General features: G+C 45.9%; 1 protein-coding gene across 1 annotated transcript in view; it reads right to left on the bottom strand.

The window, feature by feature from the left end:
* Positions 1-15,596, bottom strand: part of OPRK1 (opioid receptor kappa 1) — a 43,771-nt gene extending 28,175 nt beyond the window's left edge. The window contains exons 1-2 of the mRNA XM_054020917.1: positions 15,417-15,596; positions 14,575-14,899 (exon numbers count right to left, since the gene is read on the bottom strand). Coding sequence (XP_053876892.1) covers positions 14,575-14,840 — 266 coding nt within the window. The 5' untranslated portion in view covers positions 14,841-14,899; positions 15,417-15,596. The remainder of the gene's footprint in view (positions 1-14,574; positions 14,900-15,416) is intronic.
* Between the last annotated feature and the right edge of the window lie 2,075 nt (positions 15,597-17,671).

The raw sequence follows: 17,671 nt of genomic DNA, 5'->3' as shown, positions 1-17,671 counted from the left end.
TGAATCCAGAATGAGTGAAACAACAGACACATAGCTCCCATGGTGGCTGTGTACAACACTGTGATAGCAATTCCATAATTAAAGTTGTAACTCAGTTTCCATTAAAAATACGCCTTTTCATCCCCTCCAGCTGTCTCAAGAAAGCACCATTTTGCCTGAATTTTTTCCTGTGAAGTCCCTAGTCAGAGTCGAATTTGCAGGAGGCAGGAAAAGTTTTGGTGGAAGGGGACAAGGCCTGTTTGCATATGAAATTTTAAAAATGTGTTTTTCCCTTTTAGAAGCATATTCTAAGGTCTTTGATGTTGTCATAGCTCAAAAATGGTTTGCTGTAGAAATGTAATATAGACACTTGGGGTATGTCTACACCCAGCCGCTAGTTCGGCAGCTGGCAATCGAAGTTCTGGGTTCGACTTATTGCGTCTTGTCTGGACGCGATAAGTCGAACCCGGAAGTGCTCGCCGTCGACTGCGGTACTCCAGCTAGATGAGAGGAGTACCGTGGAGTCGACGGGGGAGCCTGCCTGCCGCGTGTGGACCGAGGTAAGATCGAACTAAGGTACTTTGAACTTCAGCTACGTTATTCACGTAGCTAAAGTTGCGTACCTTAGTTCAATTTGGGGGGTGAGTGTAGACCAAGTCTTGTAATGTAATATAAACATTGCTCAGTGATTTATGTAGGCCTGGCCTGACATGAGTAATTGGACATGGGTGAAGCCTCATTTCTTGGGAGACCGTATCAGGAAGGTAAATGGATTAGTAGATTGGAAACAATGTCTGTACTACCTAAGATAAGGGGGAACACCCATGGAATCATTCATAATGGGCAAGATAACAATAGACAAAAAAGGCCTGGAATGTAAGATGAGGTGAAAAGTAAATCGTGTATGGACAGTGTGTGGGCAGAGCATGCTGTAAAGGGATTGGTTTCTGCAAAGTAACCAAGCCAATCCCAAAATATGTAATGCAATGTATAGTAAATGCAACGTAATGTGTGTAAACGTATATAAAGGAAGAGATTTTCTATTTAACTGTGAATGTGTGGTATGCCCTACACTCCTCCCCCCATGCTTGAGTCTAAGCCAGTCAGTGTAGCTTTGCTGTATGCTAAATAAAGGAATCTAAGTGAAGAGACTGGAGTAAAATGGAGTTCTTGGACAACTGAGTGCAAGAGGACTCGGGGGAACTCCAACACCATGGTACACTGACTCAGATCCCCTCATCTGGAGCAGATAATGTATACATCCCTTAGTGTGAGGGTTGCAACCTAGCATTAAGGGAAATTGCATTGGAAGGGTTTAAAGGTTTAAATATGAGGCCCCACACTGAAGAAGTGAGTTAAATCTAGGGGTAAACCCTAGAGAAGTATTCGGGTGAAAAAGGAAATCCAGAGAGTGGTATTAGATTAAACAAAAAAAGAATGCTTAGCAGAGCACAGCAGAGCTCCGTTGAATGCCATAAATAAATAAATTATTTGAAGAGCACAGCAAAGGTCTGTTGGGTGCCACTGAAATTTTCAAAAGATAGAACCCATTGGCAACCATGGAAAAATAGGATCTAGTTTTTTTGTTTGTTTTGTTTTGTTTTGAATCCTGAGTCCAGATCAATGCAGCAGCAATTTTACAAAGATTATTTCTGGTGGCTAAAACTTACAAATGAAATGTGCTACCCAGAAGGGTGAACACAAAAAAGCACAAAGAAGAAATCAGAGTTGTAGAGGAGGAAATAGACTAAATGGAAGAAAGAAAACAGTGTCTATTACCTTTTTGCATAAATCCAAAGTAAAAAGCAGCCATCCTTCAAGGACTGTATTTAGTGAGTACAGCTTTTCAGGCAAAGAGTATTAAGTTAAGGGATAAGTGCAGGCACAGGGACAATCTGATTTAAATTGTTTAACTCTGGATGATTTAATTAAAATCGCTTAAAAGGAAATAGGGCTTAACAGCTTCTCAATGTACTGGTAGGGATGTAACCTGGGCACAGAAAAGGGAGATAATAAATTGTAGTGCTAAGTTAAAGGAAAAAATAAATGAAACACCAGCTATAACTGCCAATCAGAAAAGTTTCTGATGAGGTTAATAACTAAGTTGTACGTGGACAGAGCATGCGGTACAGGGATTCTTTTCTATAAAGTAACCAAGTCAATCCCAAAACGTGTAATGCGATGTATAGTATATGTCAGGTAATGTGTAAATATATATATAGGAAGATGTTTTCTGTGTAACTTTGGATGTGTGGTACACCTGATACCCACCCCCTGTGCTTGAGTCTAATCAATTCAACATAGCTTTGCTGTATGCCAAAAGCTGTGTTGCTGTATTAGCTGTATGCCTGATAAATGATTCTGAGTGACAAGAGTGGAGTGGAACTGAGTTCTCGGGCAGCTGGGTGAAAGAGTTCTCGAAGGAACCCCAACAATTTATAATACCACCAAGATTCTATATAGCACTTTTCATCCATTGATATCAAAACACTTTACATGGGAGATAAATATTCGAACCCTTTTATGGGTGGGGACACTAAGGCAAAAGGAGGTGAAATGACTTGCTCAGGATCCAGGTCAGTGGCGGAGCCAGAAATAGGAACCAGGTCTCCAGAGGAGAGATGGGCAGATAATGGATTTTCCAGTTTACTGGCAATTTAAAAAAAAAAAAAAAATCAACAAAAGTTTAATTTTGGGTCATACCAAAAATGACATTTTTCAACAAATTGAAAAGTTTTGAGTCAAAACAAAATCTTTTGGTACTGTTAAAAGGAAACATTTCACGTTGTTTCACCCTCAGGCATTCTGACAAAAGCCAAGGAAACGATTCATAAAACGACCGGAGGAAGGAGAAGCAGTGATGGTGCCACCCACTCCCTCAAACTTTAGCCCAGTGGTTAGGGCACTCACCTGGGATTTGGAAGATCCCAGTTTAAATCCTTGCTCCAGTGACTAATCATTTATAAAAAGCAGAACAGCTTCAAGAGGAGAGATTGAGAAATCCCCAAGTCAGAATATCCTATAAGCCAGTGGTTAGGGCATTCTTCTGCAATGTAGGAGACCCACATTCAAATCCTTCTATCTCATCAGGCAGAAGAGGGAATTGAACCTGGATCTCCCACAACCCAGCTATATACCCCTAAATTTATAAGGGACAAGGCTAACGTGTATAAGGGGAGATCAGTTGCTTCCTATGCCTCAGTCATTTTATGAATCCTTTCCTTTGTTTTTGTCAAAATAAAAGTAAAAAAGGAAACGTTTGGGTTGAAAGGAAATGTTTTGGTTCAACATTACTGAAATATTTTGACCATTTCAACTTCAATTGAAATTAATCAGCAAACTCAACATGAATTCACTAATAGATTTAGTTGACCCAAAAGTGCATTTTTCAACTAACAAACTACAGTTTTTGTTGAAAAATTTCACCCAGCTCGACTCTGGCGTCCCAATCCACCAGGCCACACTTCTCCACTAGTACCACTGACTTCTTGCTCCCTCTTCTATCTTCTACGTCACTTCTACCCCCCACCCCACCAGGGATGGAATGGCTGAGTTGGCATTCTCCCACTTCTAACCTCCCACCAGTAGGATATAGAGTCCTACAATGGTGATGAAGGGTCTCTCTTTACTCTGCTATCTAGGCTCTGATACGGCCTCTGTGGCAGGGTCAGCCTCCCCAGAACACCTTGCCCATCATCTCTTTCAGAACATGGTGCTGATAATTTTAAACAATAGTCCCAAAGGAAATGTAAAAGAAATGAGTCTTCCACCCTTCCTGAGCTACTCTTCTACCCTGCTTTCTCATAGGGTATGTCTACACTACGGGATTACTCCAAATTTACAGAATTCGATTTTTGGCAACCGATTGTATAGAGTGCATGCGGCCACACTAAGCACATTAATTCGGCAGTGTGCGTCCATGTACCAAGGCTAGTGTCGACTTCTGGAGTGTTGCACTGTGGGTAGCTATCCCATAGTTCCCGCAGTCTCCCCCGCCCATTGGAATTCTGGGTTGAGATCCCAATGCCTGATGGGGCCAAAAATTTGTCGCAGGTGGTTATAGGTAAATGTCGTCAGTCAATCCTCCCTCCGTGAAAGCAACGACAGACAATCATTTTGTGCCCTTTTCCCTGGATTGCCCGGGCAGACGCCATAGCATGGCAACCATGAAGCCCGTTCAGCCTTTTTTCACTGTCACCGTATGTCTACTGGATGCTGCTGACAGATGCGGTACTGCAGCGCTACACAGCGGCATCCCCTTGCCTTTGCAAGTTGGCAAAGACTGTTACCAGTCATACCGTACCGTCTGCTGCTGTCATGGGTGCTCCTGGCCAGCCTCGGTGAGGTCGGTTGGGGGCGCCTGGACAAAAATGGGAATGACTCCAGGTCATTCTCTTCTTTAAGTTTTGTCTAATGGAGAGTCAGTCCTGCCTAGAATATCAGGCACGCCTACTAACGAACCAGAGAGGCAAACAGCCACTCCGGCTCAGAGCCCCAGACATCCCGCAGAAATGATGATCTGCATGCCATTCTAGGGGGTGCCCCTACAACAAGTCCACCCATTGCTTTCCTCCTCCCCCACCCCTCCCGGGTTACCTTGGCAGTTATCCCCCCTTTTGTGTGATGAAGTAATAAAGAATGCATGAATTTGAAACAACACCGACTTTATTGCCTCTGCAAGCAGAGATCAAGGGGGGGAGGGGAGGGCGGTTGGCTTACAGTGAACCACCATTCTGCACTTGCTCAGCCTATGCTGAAAATGGGAATCTGTGATAAGCACTAGGATAGAAGCACAAGCAGGACTGAATCTCCATTTGTGTGTGGGCCTTTGGTTGACACTGGTAAAATACAAAATGTCCCAGGATATGTATGTTGGGGGACAGTTCTAAACGGCAGCTTTATTTTTTTATTTGCAGCAAAAAGTATCTGATTGTGAGACCTGGGAGCAAGGGGTAGGCTGGGGTAGGTGCGACCGTGCGGTGCTGCCGGCTGGGAGAGCAGCCTGAGGCAGAAGCCTCCAGCTGGCATGATATTCCAGGCAGGACTGAATCTCCATTTCACAAAACTTAAAGAAGAGAATGACCTGGAGTCATTCCCTTTTTTGTCCATGCGCCCCCGACCGACCTCACCAAGGCCAGCCAGGAGCACCCACGGGACGACAATGATGGTTACCAGTCATACTGTACTGTCTGCCGTCCGCAAGGCAAGGCAAGGGGATGCTGCTGTGTAGCGCTGCAGCACCGCATCTGCCAGCAACATCCAGTAGACTTAGGCCTGGTCTACACTACGAGTTTAGGTCAACTTTAGCAGTGTTAAATCGAATTAAGCCTGGACACGTTCACACGACGAAGCCCTTTCTTTCGACTTAAGGGACCCTTTAAACCGGTTTCTTTACTCCACCTCCGACGAGGGGATTAGCGATAAAATCGGCCTTAGCGGGTCGGAATTGGGGTAGTGTGGACGGAATTCAACGTTATTGGCCTCTGGGAGCTATCCCACAGTGCTTCATTGTGAGCGCTCTGGACAGCACTCTCAACTCAGATGCACTGACCAGGTAGACAGGAAAAGCCCCGCGAACGTTTGAATTTCATTTCCTGTTTGCCTAGCGTGGAGAGCATAGGTGACCACACAGAGCTCATCAGGATCGCAAAAGAGCTCCAGCATGGACGAAACGGGAGGTACGGGATCGGCTCGTCATATGGGGAGATGAATCAGTGCTAGCTGAACTCCGTAGCCGTAAAAGAAATGGCAAAATATTAGAAAAGGTCTCCAAGGCCATGAAGGACAGAGGCCATAACAGGGACGCATAGCAGTACCGCGTGAAAATTAAGGAGCTAAGGCAAGCCTACCACAAAGCCAGAGAGGCAAACGGAAGGTCCGGGGCAGAGCCGCAAACATGCCGTTTCTACGCGGAGCTGCATGCCATGCTAGGGGGTGCAGCCACCACTACCCCAACCGTGTGCTATGACTCCTTCACTGGAGAAACACACAGGGAAGAGGGTTCAGGGTACGAGGAAGAGGAGGATGAAGATAATGTGGATAGCTCACAGCAGCAAGGAAGCGGAGAAACCGGTTTCCCCAACAGCCAGGATATGTTTATCACCCTGGACCTGGAGCCAGTAACCCCCGAACTCACCCAAGACATGCTCCCAGACCCTGAGGGCACACTGGGGACCTCAGGTGAGTTTACCTTTGTAAATATTACACATGGTTTAAAAGCAAGCGTGTTTAATGATTAATTTGCCCTGGCAATCGCGGCCAGTACAGCTACTGGAAAAGTCTGTTAACGTGTATGGGGATGGAGCAGAAATCCTCCAGGGACATCTCCAGAAAGCTCTCCTTTATGTACTCCTAAAGCCTTTGCAAAAGGTTTCTGGGGAGGGCTGCCTTATCCCGTCCGCCATGGTACTTTACCATGCCAGGCCAGTAGTACGTAGTCTGGAATCATTGTATAACAAAGCATGGCAGCGTATGGTCCCGGTGTTTGCTGGCATGCAGACAACATCCATTCCTTATCGCTCTTTGTTATCCTCAGGAGAGTGATATCATTCACGGTCACCTGGTTGAAATGGGGTGATTTTATTAAGAGGACATACAGAGGTGCCCGTTCCTGCTCGGCTGAACAGAAATGTTCCCCGCTGTTAGGCACGCGGTGCGGTGGGAGGGATGAAGTGATCATCCCAGAGAATTGAGTGTGGGGGGGAGGGGGTCAGTTGGGTTTGTGCTACATGTTAACCCGGGAACCGCAGCCCCTCCTTTTACATTGCAAACCCATTTTAAATGGCCAACCCAATGGGTGCTTGGTATGGGAAATGAGAGCACTACTGTTTGAAACCATTCCCACATATTAAGAAGGTGAAAAAGGCCAAAAGATTGTCGCTTACCATGGCTGCCTGCAAGCTGAATTCTGTTGCCTGGCACTGTGTGAATGATCTCTCACACCGAACCAGCATGCCTTCAATATAAGAGGAAAAATGCGACCTTGTAATGAAAGCACATGTGCTGTGTAATGTGAACAGGAAAATTTAACGTGAAAGAGTGTACCCATTGTTCTCTAAAATGTGTCTTTTTTAACCACCTCTCCCTTCTCCTCCACCAGCTGCAAATGTTTCTCCTTCACAGAGGCTAGTGAAGATTAGAAGGAGAAAACAGGGGACTCGGGATGACATGCTCACGGAGCTCCAGATGTCCTTCCATGCTGAAAGAGCACAGCAGAATGCGTGCAGGCAGTCAATGTCAGACTACCGAAAAGCACAGTATGAACGAGAGGAGAGGTGGCGGGCTGAATCGCGGGATGAACAGAGCAAGTGGCGGTCTGAAGATGATAGGTGGTGTCAGCTTGCTGACGGAAGGCAAGAGTTGATGCTCCGGGTGCTGGAGCATCAAACTGATATGCTCCAGCGTATGGTTGAGCTGCAGGAAAGGCAGCAGGAGCAGAGACCGCCGCTACAGCCCCTGTGTAACCAACAGCCCTCCTCCCCAAGTTCCATAGCCTCCTCACCCAGACGCCCAAGAACACGGTGGGGGGGCCTCCGGCCACCCAGTCACTCCACCCCAGATGATTGCCCGAGCATCAGAAGGCTGGCCTTCAATAAGAGTTAAAGTTTTAAACTGCAATGTGTCCTTTTCCTTCCCTCCTCCCGCACCCATCCCAGGCTACCTTGGCAATTATTCCCCTAGTTGTGTGATGAATTAATAAAGAATGCATGAATGTGAAGTAACAATGACTTTATTGCCTCTGCAAGTGGTGCTCGAAGGGGGAGGGGAGGGTGGGTTGGTTGGTTTACAGAGAAGTAGAGTGAACCGGGTTGGGGGGGGGGCGGGCGCGGCGGAGGGTTCATCAAGGAGAAACAAACAGAAGTTTCACACCGTAGCCTGGCCAGTCACAAAACTCGTTTTCAAAGCTTCGCTGATGCGTACCGCGCCCCGCTGTGCTCTTCTAACCGCCCTGGTGTCTGGCTGCGCATAATCAGCGGCCAGGCGATGTGCCTCAACCTCCCACCCCGCCATAAATGTCTCCCCCTTACTCTCACAGATATTGTGGAGCGCAAAGCAAGCAGCAATAATAATGGGGATATTTTTTTCGCTGAGGTCTGAGTGAGTCAGTAAGCTGCGCTAGCGCGCTTTTAAATGTCCAAATGCACATTCCACCACCATTCGGCACTTGCTCAGCCTGTAGTTGAACAGGTCTTGACTACTGTCCAGGCTGCCTGTGTATGGCTTCATGAGCCATGGCATTAAGGGGTAGGCTGGGTCCCCAAGGATAACTATAGACATTTCAAAATCCCCAATGGTTATTTTCTGGTCCGGGAAGAAAGTCCCTTCCTCCAGCTTTCGAAACAGACCAGAGTGCCTGAAGACGCGAGCATCATGTACCTTTCCCAGCGATTCCATGTTGATGTTGGTGAAATGTCCCTTGTGATCCACCAGGGCTTGCAGCAGCATTGAAAAGTACCCCTTGCGGTTTATGTACTTGGTGGCTTGGTGCTCCGGTGCTCCGGTGCCAAGATAAGAATATGGGTTCCATCTATCTCCCCACCACAGTTTGGGAATCCCATTGCAGCAAAGCCATCCACTATGGCCTGCACGTTTCCCAGTGTCACTACCCTTGATATCACCAGGTCTTTCATTGCCCTGGCAACTTGGATCACAGCAGCCCCCACAGTAGATTTGCCCACTCCAAATTGATTCCTGACTGACCGGTAGCTGTCTTGCTTTGCAAGCTTCCACAGGGCTATCGCCACTCGCTTCTCAACTGTGAGGGCTGCTCTCATCCTGGTATTCTGGCGCTTCAGGGCAGGGGAAAGCAAGTCACAAAGTTCCATGAAAGTGCCCTTACGCATGCGAAAGTTTCGCAGCCACTGGGAATCGTCCCACACCTGCAGCACGATGCAGTCCCACCAGTCTGTGCTTGTTTCCCGGGCCCAGAATCGGCGTTCCACAGCATGAACCTGCCCTAGTAACACCATGATTTGCACATTGCTGGGGCCTGTACTTTGTGAGAGGTCTATGTCCATATCAATGTCCTCATCACTCTCGTCGCCGCACTGCAATCGCCTCCTCGGCTGGTCCTGGTTTTGTTTTGGCATGTCCTGGCTCTGCATATACTCCAGGACAATGCGCATGGTGTTCACAGTGCTCATAATTGCCGCAGTGATCTGAGCGGGCTCCATGATCCCAGTGCTATGGCGTCTGGTCTGAAAAAAGGCATGAAACTAGTATCTGACGGACGGAGGGAGGGAGGGGTGAGTGACGACATGGCGTACAGGTACAGGGAATTAAAATCAACAAAGGTGGCTGTGCATCAGGGAGAAACACGAACAACTGTCACACAGAATGCCCACCCCCCCAAAGATTGAACTCAAAACCCTGGGTTTAGCAGGCCGTTGATTTCATGGAGGGAGGGGGAAGCAAATGAATACAGAACAAATCTATTTTTTACATCTTAAGCTGGCAGACAACGTTGCAGCATGACTGATAGCCCTCAGCATCTTCTGGGTGCTTGGCAGAAAATAGCATACTACGACTGATAGCCATCATCGTCAAGACTGCCCAGGTGCCCATGATTGACAGCCACTGCAGTACGATGACGACGGATACCAGTTGTAATATACCATCTTCTACCAAAAGGCAAGGGGCTGCTGTTGTGTGCAATGCAGCCCCACGTCTGCGAGCCCCACGTCTGCCAGCACCCAGATCGCCGATGAAGGCTACCAGTCATACTTCACCGTCTACTGCCAAAAGGCAATTAGCTGCTGCTGAGTAGCAATGCAGCACCATGTCTGCCTGCACCCAGAGGACATATGGTGATGGTGAGCTGAGCTGAGCGGGCTCCATGCTTGGCGTGGTATGTTGTCTGCACAGGAAACCCAGGTAAAAAGGCGCAAATCAATTGTCTGCCGTTGCTCTGTCGGAGGGGGAGGTGCCTGACGACATGTACCCAGAACCCCCCGCGACACTGTTTTGCATCATTCAGGCATTGGGATCTCAACCCAGAATTCCAATGGGTGGCGGAGACTGCGGGAACTGTGGGACAGCTACCCATAGTGCAACGCTCCGGAAGTCGAAGCTAGCCTCGGTACTGTGGACGCGGTCCGCCGACTTCATGCACTTAGAGCATTTTATGTGGGGACACACACAAGCGGCTGTATACAACCGATTTCTATAAAACCGGCTTCTATAAATTCGACCTAATTTCGTAGTGTAGACATACCCATACAGGGACAGTGAAAAAAAGGCGAGAAACAATTTTTTCCCTTTGCTTTCACGGGAGGGGTGGGGGCCTGATGACATATACCCTGAACCACCCGCGACTATGTTTTTCACCCTTCTGGCACTGGGAGCTCAACCGAGAATTCAAATGGTTTTCGGAGAGTGCGGGAACTGTGGGATAGCTACAGTCGTCAGCCGCCCCTCCCTCCCTCCGTGAGCGTCCATTTGATTCTTTGGCTTTCTGGTACGCTTGTCTCAGCTCCTTAAGTTTCACGCAGCACTGTGTTGAAACTCATAGTGTAGACCAAGTACTGATTCTCTGTACATTCTTCCTGTTGGCCCAGCTTCTACCCAAGTCATTGACTCTTGGGGCTTCCTCCCTAGAGCTCCTCCCTCAATTTGGTTCTCCACAGGCTGGATCCTTATTCCCAGTCTCTCCAGGCAGTCTAACTGGGGTTTAGCTGTTTGTAGAGCCTGCCACAGACATCTCCTTTTCTCCAGTTGCCCTCTCCCTTCAGGGCCAGTCACAGAAGACAACCTCCTTTCTTTCTCTCTTCCCTTAAGGCACCAGTGACTAGACTTCACTTATTTTGTGCATTCTGTGCCCACACCTCCCCTTTGAATGTGGTGTTATTGAGGAAGCCTAGGTATCTTTATCCTGTTTCCAGTTCTACTCCCTATAGTGCCTTTTCTTCCACCTTTTTCTCCACTGTCCCTTCCTTATCTATTGAAGTGGAGATTCACTCCTCTTTCCCTCCCCATTGATTCTCACCACCTACCTCTTCTCCCCTTTTTTCTACAGGCTCCCCCGTTGATGAGGGCCTCATTGGATGTCTGCTTTCTCTCGCTCCTCTTTTCATTCTTTCCCCCACCCTTTCTTTTCCCCAATCCCCTTCACCACAAAAACAGAAGCTCTCTCTTTTATCCTCCCTGGTGATGGGCCTGCAGGTGTGGATTCTCATTTCTCCCCTTTCCTCCCACCACCATCAGGGGTTCTTTTATCTTTCTCCCACTCTCTTCTCACAGAGTAAGAATCTCCCACGTGGTAGGTGTTTTCTCCTCACTCTGTCTTTGCCCCTTAGTTCTTTTTTCCTTTCTCATTGTTGTCTCTTGAGGTAGGGCTCTTCTCTACTTCTCTCTCTTCATCTTTGGTCCTATCTCCAAGGGGATGCAGTTAAAGAGTTCTCTTCTCATTCCTCCCTTTTCTCTCATGGGGGGATGTAGTCCCCAGGTGAGGACTTGCTCTCTCTCCCCCTCCCTGCTCTGGAGAGGTAAACTTCGTTTCCCTCCAGTGTTACTATAGCCCTCTGAACAGCTGGTGCTCAGGCAGAAGTCTTTGAAAGTCTGAATTTACTGACCAGAGGCCTAATCCAGACCACCAGTCAGTTCAGACACTACAGGTCTAAGTCAGGGACAACAGCTACATATTAGAGCTGCCTGGAATTTTTTTTGACAAAACTGTGTCTTTTTATTGTTGTTACTGATGAAAAATGCCAAAATTAAAAAATAAATATTTCACAGATGCATTTTGATGAAATTTTAAATGAGAAAGTTTCTCAGGTCTGGGGCGGATGCACATGAGAGAGAGAAAGTCAAATAAAAAACCCAAACTTTTTGATCCAACAATGGACTTTTAAACAAAATTCCACTTCACTAAAATTTTTGAAAGGTTTTGGTTTTGTTCCACATTGGCACAAAGACAAATTTCAAAACCTCAGAAGTTTGCATGAAACAGAACGAACATTCTCTGGAGAGCTTGACTAGATATTCTTCCCCATTTGGCCATCTAGAAGGGAGGGGGAGAAGACAGCTAGTGAATCAAAGTCTCAGTTTCATCCCAGTCTGCTCATAAGCCAATTAAGTCAGTCTTTTTGTGTCAGGAAAATCAGCTTAAGAGACACCTCCTTTTCTATGTGGTTTAGCAAAAAGCTGTTTTGACAGCTCCAAGAGGGGTGAGGAATAGGGCAGACCTGTCTACTCTGCAGCTTTTGGCTGGATGTTAGCTGGTTTATGGAGCCCTCCAGACTTCTCCTCACTTCTTCTGCCCTTCCGCAGGTCCCCCGATACTTCTGTTCGTCTCCTGCATGTGATACAATATTGCCAACTTTCACAATCTTATCATGAGTCTCATGACATTAGGTGTCTTATTTAAAGCCCCGCCTCCTTTAGGCAACTGATTACCTGAAGAGCTAAAAAAGTAGTAAGCCGGAGTCTCCCCATCTCAGCATCAATGCCTAGCAACAGTACTGATGTTAGGAAGGGAACAGCAGCATTAGCCTGAAGGGATTGTACGGAGTAGAAACAGCAGTGAGGGACATCACATGAATTCCCCCACATGTCTGGGGAGTAAAAAAAAAAAAAAAAAAAAAAAGAGTAGCAACAATGCCATCATCCTCTCCCTCGAGACTACTAGGGGCAGCAGGGAAAGGAGAAGAATAAAGAAATGAAATGGCAGAGGGAAATGACTCTCCCACGCCGCTTTCTCCAAAGCTTCCCACAGAGCTGGTGTTTGTGGAGAAAAGGAGTTTGTTGCAACATATAAAATATATTTTTCACTGGATTATGAAAAATCAGATAGAGACACTCAATGCAACAGCAATTGGAATATTTCAAATTAGGGTTTATTATATATTTTATATATTCTAAATGTCAGAACATTTAAACCATTTGCCACAGAAAAATAAGGGGAGGGGAAGGGGAAAGATATTGTGAACAATCTCAGGGTTTTCCATGTAGAAATATAGGTAGGGGAGACACAAAGAGGAAAGAGCAACAAAAGAGCTGGGGTGGAGAACAGAAAGAAATGCATAACTAGCAGGGGATGCCAGGAAAAAAAAAATCTCAGGAGGGAAGAAGTAAGAGGGAAAGAGGAAATACACACAAGCCAGTATAATACATATTAGCTTGCTTTCAGGGTTGAGGCTCTGAGTTTATTTTGCCTGCCCATCTAGTTAATTGTCACTATTAGACTGACAGCTTAAAGAAGTTCTCCCCTTATGACTGAGGGTGTGTCAAGGAAACACTCAGTTCTCCCTATACATTAGGGATTTTATTTTCTATTGTATGTAAAGGACAAAGTAGATAGCAGGTAGCAGTATAAAATTTGCAGCCTGGAGCAAACTAATTATTTCACATTGACAAACAGGCATCTTATTTACTGTGTTGATTTTTTAAAGGGATTTTATTTTTATTTTCAAGGGGCTTCACCTGATAGTAAGTGTTTCTCCTAAAGTACATTGGAAATAACAACTACATTGTCTTCCACTTAACTTCAATCTGAGTCAATCTTGACATTTTTTCCTCATTTTGGAACTGCTTGACCCAAACGAGGCCAGTTTTCTTCACCAGAACCTTTTGAATTCATGTCAGCTTAATTTTCATATATGGACTTATTTTACTCAAGCACTAAAATGCTCCAGAAAGTGAACTGCACAGTGTTTATTGCAGGATTCAAATACATTATGAAGCAGGAGACCAAACGGTTGAGTGATTTCACTCACAGAGAATTGAGCTATAAACCGTCTGAGCTGCACTATATGGCATACTTTGATACAGTAATTGCACAGGGAAATTATAAAAATAGAGAGAAAAAAAAAATCACACCGCATCATTTCCAGGGGATTAAAGATATACATCAATATACAAGTGTAAATATGAGTGCATTTAAATGAGCTGTTTAGCATGAACACCAATTAGTGCAAATAAATCTCTTTTCTCCTGTCATTTGGAATATGAAAAGCAACCCCTAACAATGCTTACTTTGATTTTATCAGGCCTAAAAACAATAATGGCATTTAATCCTGGAAATTATCATAATAGCCTAATTTAAAGAAAAAGCTCTCCCATCTTTATATTCAGAATTTCCAATTTTTTATGAAGTCTTTATCTTAAAAAAAAGTCAGTAAAAGATAATATGATAATACGATAATGCATACTGGAACCATAAACAATTCCCTTCTTTTAGGGTGCCTTGCCCAGGAAAAGGATGCCTTGCAGAAGAAGTTTCCTTATACTAGTTCATCGTTTTCTATAACATTAACTGCTTCTGATCCTTGCGGGGGGTCTATCCACACATTTCCAGTACACAGCCAGGCAGCACCTTCTCTCCTCCAACTCACAGGCTACAGAATTTATAACTTTCTAATCCATTTCTCCTTTGGGTTTCTAGTGGTACTCCCAGGCAAAAGTCAAAAATGTAAATAGCTAACAACTAGCACTTGGACTCAGCTCAGTCACTTCCCTATGGTTCCTAGGATATGCACTTATATCTCCCAAAGAGCTTTCTCCCCACCCCTTCCTTTATATCCCTTCCAATGGGGTATCATTTGAAGCCTCCTTAGTGTGGTACTCAAAAGCCAAACAGTTCTCCCCAAGATCCCTTACCTTATGATGACAAACATGACCAGAGAGTTGCCCACCAAGCCAACCACAAAGACCACAGAGTAGACAGCAGTGATGATAATGGGGATAGCTGGGGAAATGTTGGTATGGTTCTGCTGCAGGTCTTCAAAGCCACCACTGGCATTGTTGCCATATTCGGCCCAGTCCAGGAGCCAGCTGCTGCTGCTGGGGAGGAGGCAGGGACCTGGAGAGCAGGTGGAGGGTGGCTCCTCACGGAAAATGTGCACGGGGGGCTCCATAGGGTCCATTGTTACCACAAGCAGAGAGGAGGATGGGACAAGGATGGAGACAGCAGAAGGCAAATAGGCTTGAAAGAGAAGAGAGAGAATGAAACACACTGTGCAAACTTTCCATTCAAACAGACCTGCATTTCAAAATCATGTGTGGGGGGGATGGGAGGGTCAATGGTGGGGAGGGGGATATTTTAATAAGCAGAGGTTTAAATAAATCCCATTTAATTAAATGCAATATTTTAAAATCTCATCATTGTTTAATATAAGAGGTAAGTGCTGGTAAATGCTCTATGAGATGCATGGCTAAAGTTTCCTCCACTTAGAGATTACACATTAGGAACAAAACAGAAGAGAGACCATAACAATTTAGAAACGGCTCAGTTCCACTCCTCTGGTTTCCCCCTCCCTCCACATTTTTTTAAGTCAAACAGTGTCTTAATCTCTAGATGTTCTTACTGCCTTGACTACAATGAAAAGGGGGTGGGGGGAAATCCACCCCCTTCACCACGAAGGTGTGCTTTTCTGCCCTGAGTTTTTTCCACATTCAGATGTGACACCTTTAAATGAGATCAACGAAATTTCAATAATTACCTCTTTCAGTCCTGAAAAAGGAGCAGAGTCCCCAAATGCTGTTAGGAGTAGTAAAGAAGCATCCTTTCAGCTCTTGGAGGTGTCACTGATCTTCTAGGACTTTTGAACCTGGAGCATCTATGCCTCTGGAGAGCTGAAAACGTGCTGGAGATGGAGCTGAATCCGAATCTTTAGCTCCGAGGTGGCAGCAGCTGCTGCTGCTACAACTCCCAGCACTTCCCCCTTTTACACACACTCTCTGTCTCACTCTCACTCTGCCAGGTCTCCAGTAGCACTCTGCATTAACGCACACATTCTCCTCTATCTCAGTCCCTGCAGCTCAAAAGCTCACATGACTTCTGTCTAAACACTGACAGGCAGACAAGTTGAAAGGAAAGACAGACAGTAAGTTCTACACTAAATGAATGTATCATTTCTATACACTTTTCCAAGTTGTCTTTCCCTTTTTTTTCCCTCGTAGGCAGTTTTAAGGCCTTCATGCAATGGTACTTGCTCCCTTACTGAATATTCCAAATTTTGCTAACTAGAACACACTGGACAAAAGAGGAATCTCAAATGAAACCCTTTTGACTTTTTCCTATTAATGGAAAGTTTGCACATGGTGTTTCATAATATATTTTGGGGAGGACAGAATGTAGATTCATGAAACTGGATCCAAACAGTTCCTCATTGGGAGGTTGTGTAATATTTCATTAGCAAGAAGTCAGTTAGGAGGGGTCTAGGGACAGTTATAGGCAGAAGCTCAGCAGGGAAGCAGAGAGTGAGACAGTAGATTTAGATAAAATATCCTTGTTCTTTTTCTCATTAGCTTCCTTGTACAGTGTTAAAAGAAAGCAGCTCTTTTGTGAGTCTTTGCCATTGTCACATAACATCATAATATTACATTCCACCAGAAACTAACCCCCCAGGGACCTGATATGTGTTTAGAGGGATTCCACCATAAACTATATCCCAAAGCAGCAGCATATGGGGGGGAGGGGGTACACAACCCAAATCCCTAGAAGTTGAATATCAGATGAAAATATTCAGTCATGCAGGTATTTGGATCCTGAACATGATTCTGGATGCTATTTAATTAATCTGACCCCAGTTGGGGGTGGAGAGCTCCACTATGTTTCTCTCTAAATGCCAAATTGGTGAGCGAAACAGAAGATTCTCTAGGCCCACACTCTGCAGCAGAGAGAGGAAACAGACTAGCTGTCTTTGTAAGGACGGACAATGGGGTAAGCAGGGCTTCCCTGAAGAAGACAACGGCAGGTGACTGAATGTAAAGTGCTTCTGTGCATTTTGGTGGAGTTCAACAGGGTGGTATGTGTTCCTCTTGCGCCTTTTGTAATGCGGAGACTTTACTCCATGCTCTGATTTCAGTTGAAGAGTTACTAACAACATCTTAGAAAGGGGCTCCAAACCCACAGGCCGATGTGGTTTGAAAACCCAATCACAATGCTTGACATTTTGCCAAAACCAAACCATGTTTCGTAGCATACTTCTCTGCTCTCCAATATGTAGATGTAGCTGTAGTGTTTTAAATAAATTTGAAACTACCAAAAACAACAGATGCAACAAAAACGTGACAGAAACGTCCCTGAGTGAGTCATACGCATTTCAAAGATGTAGCAATGACCTATGGACTGCCATGAAAAAAGCTGCTCCCCACAGCTTCTCTTCTTCCTTCAGCTGCAGCCTATAGGCCAATCTTAACATACGGAAGTCAGACCTGGAATAACCAATATGCACTTGTGCACTTGCACAGCCACATCTGAGGGAGGCCCCTGACGACCAGGAGAAAAAAAAAATTGAGTGGCACTGCTCAAATTTGGCCTGGCTGTCCCTCCATCATGACAGAGGGGCAGGTGTGCTAAACCTGAGTGGCGTGGGGGTTGTGTAAGTGCAGGGCAGGTGATGGGAATGAGCAGAACTGGGCCACCAGAATCAGGAGGAGCCACTCGGGCTTGGGATGAGAGCAAAGCACTGAGCCAGAGGTGCGCAGGAGAGTGACCAGATGGGTCCTGGGGGCAGCAGATGAGGAGCTGCAGGTGAGTTGCTGGTGGGCTATGGCGTGAGTGGGGGTGGGGATGGGGGTGGGGCAGCAGTGGAGTTGAGGACTGGAATGTTGGGGGCTCTGGCTGGTGGAGCTGAGGTGTTGGGGGCTGCAATGAGTGTGGTGTATGTCAGGGTTTCTGGGGTGGGGGCTGGTGGAGAGTTGGTGGGATATAAACGGGGTGGGAGAGGCATTCAGGTGTCTGTGTGTGTGG

The sequence above is a fragment of the Malaclemys terrapin genome, chromosome 2, assembly GCF_027887155.1.
Source record: "Malaclemys terrapin pileata isolate rMalTer1 chromosome 2, rMalTer1.hap1, whole genome shotgun sequence".
Classification (NCBI taxonomy): Eukaryota; Metazoa; Chordata; order Testudines; family Emydidae; genus Malaclemys; species Malaclemys terrapin.
Note: the sequence above shows the minus strand (reverse complement) of the source record. Positions and strands in the feature narration are given on the sequence as shown.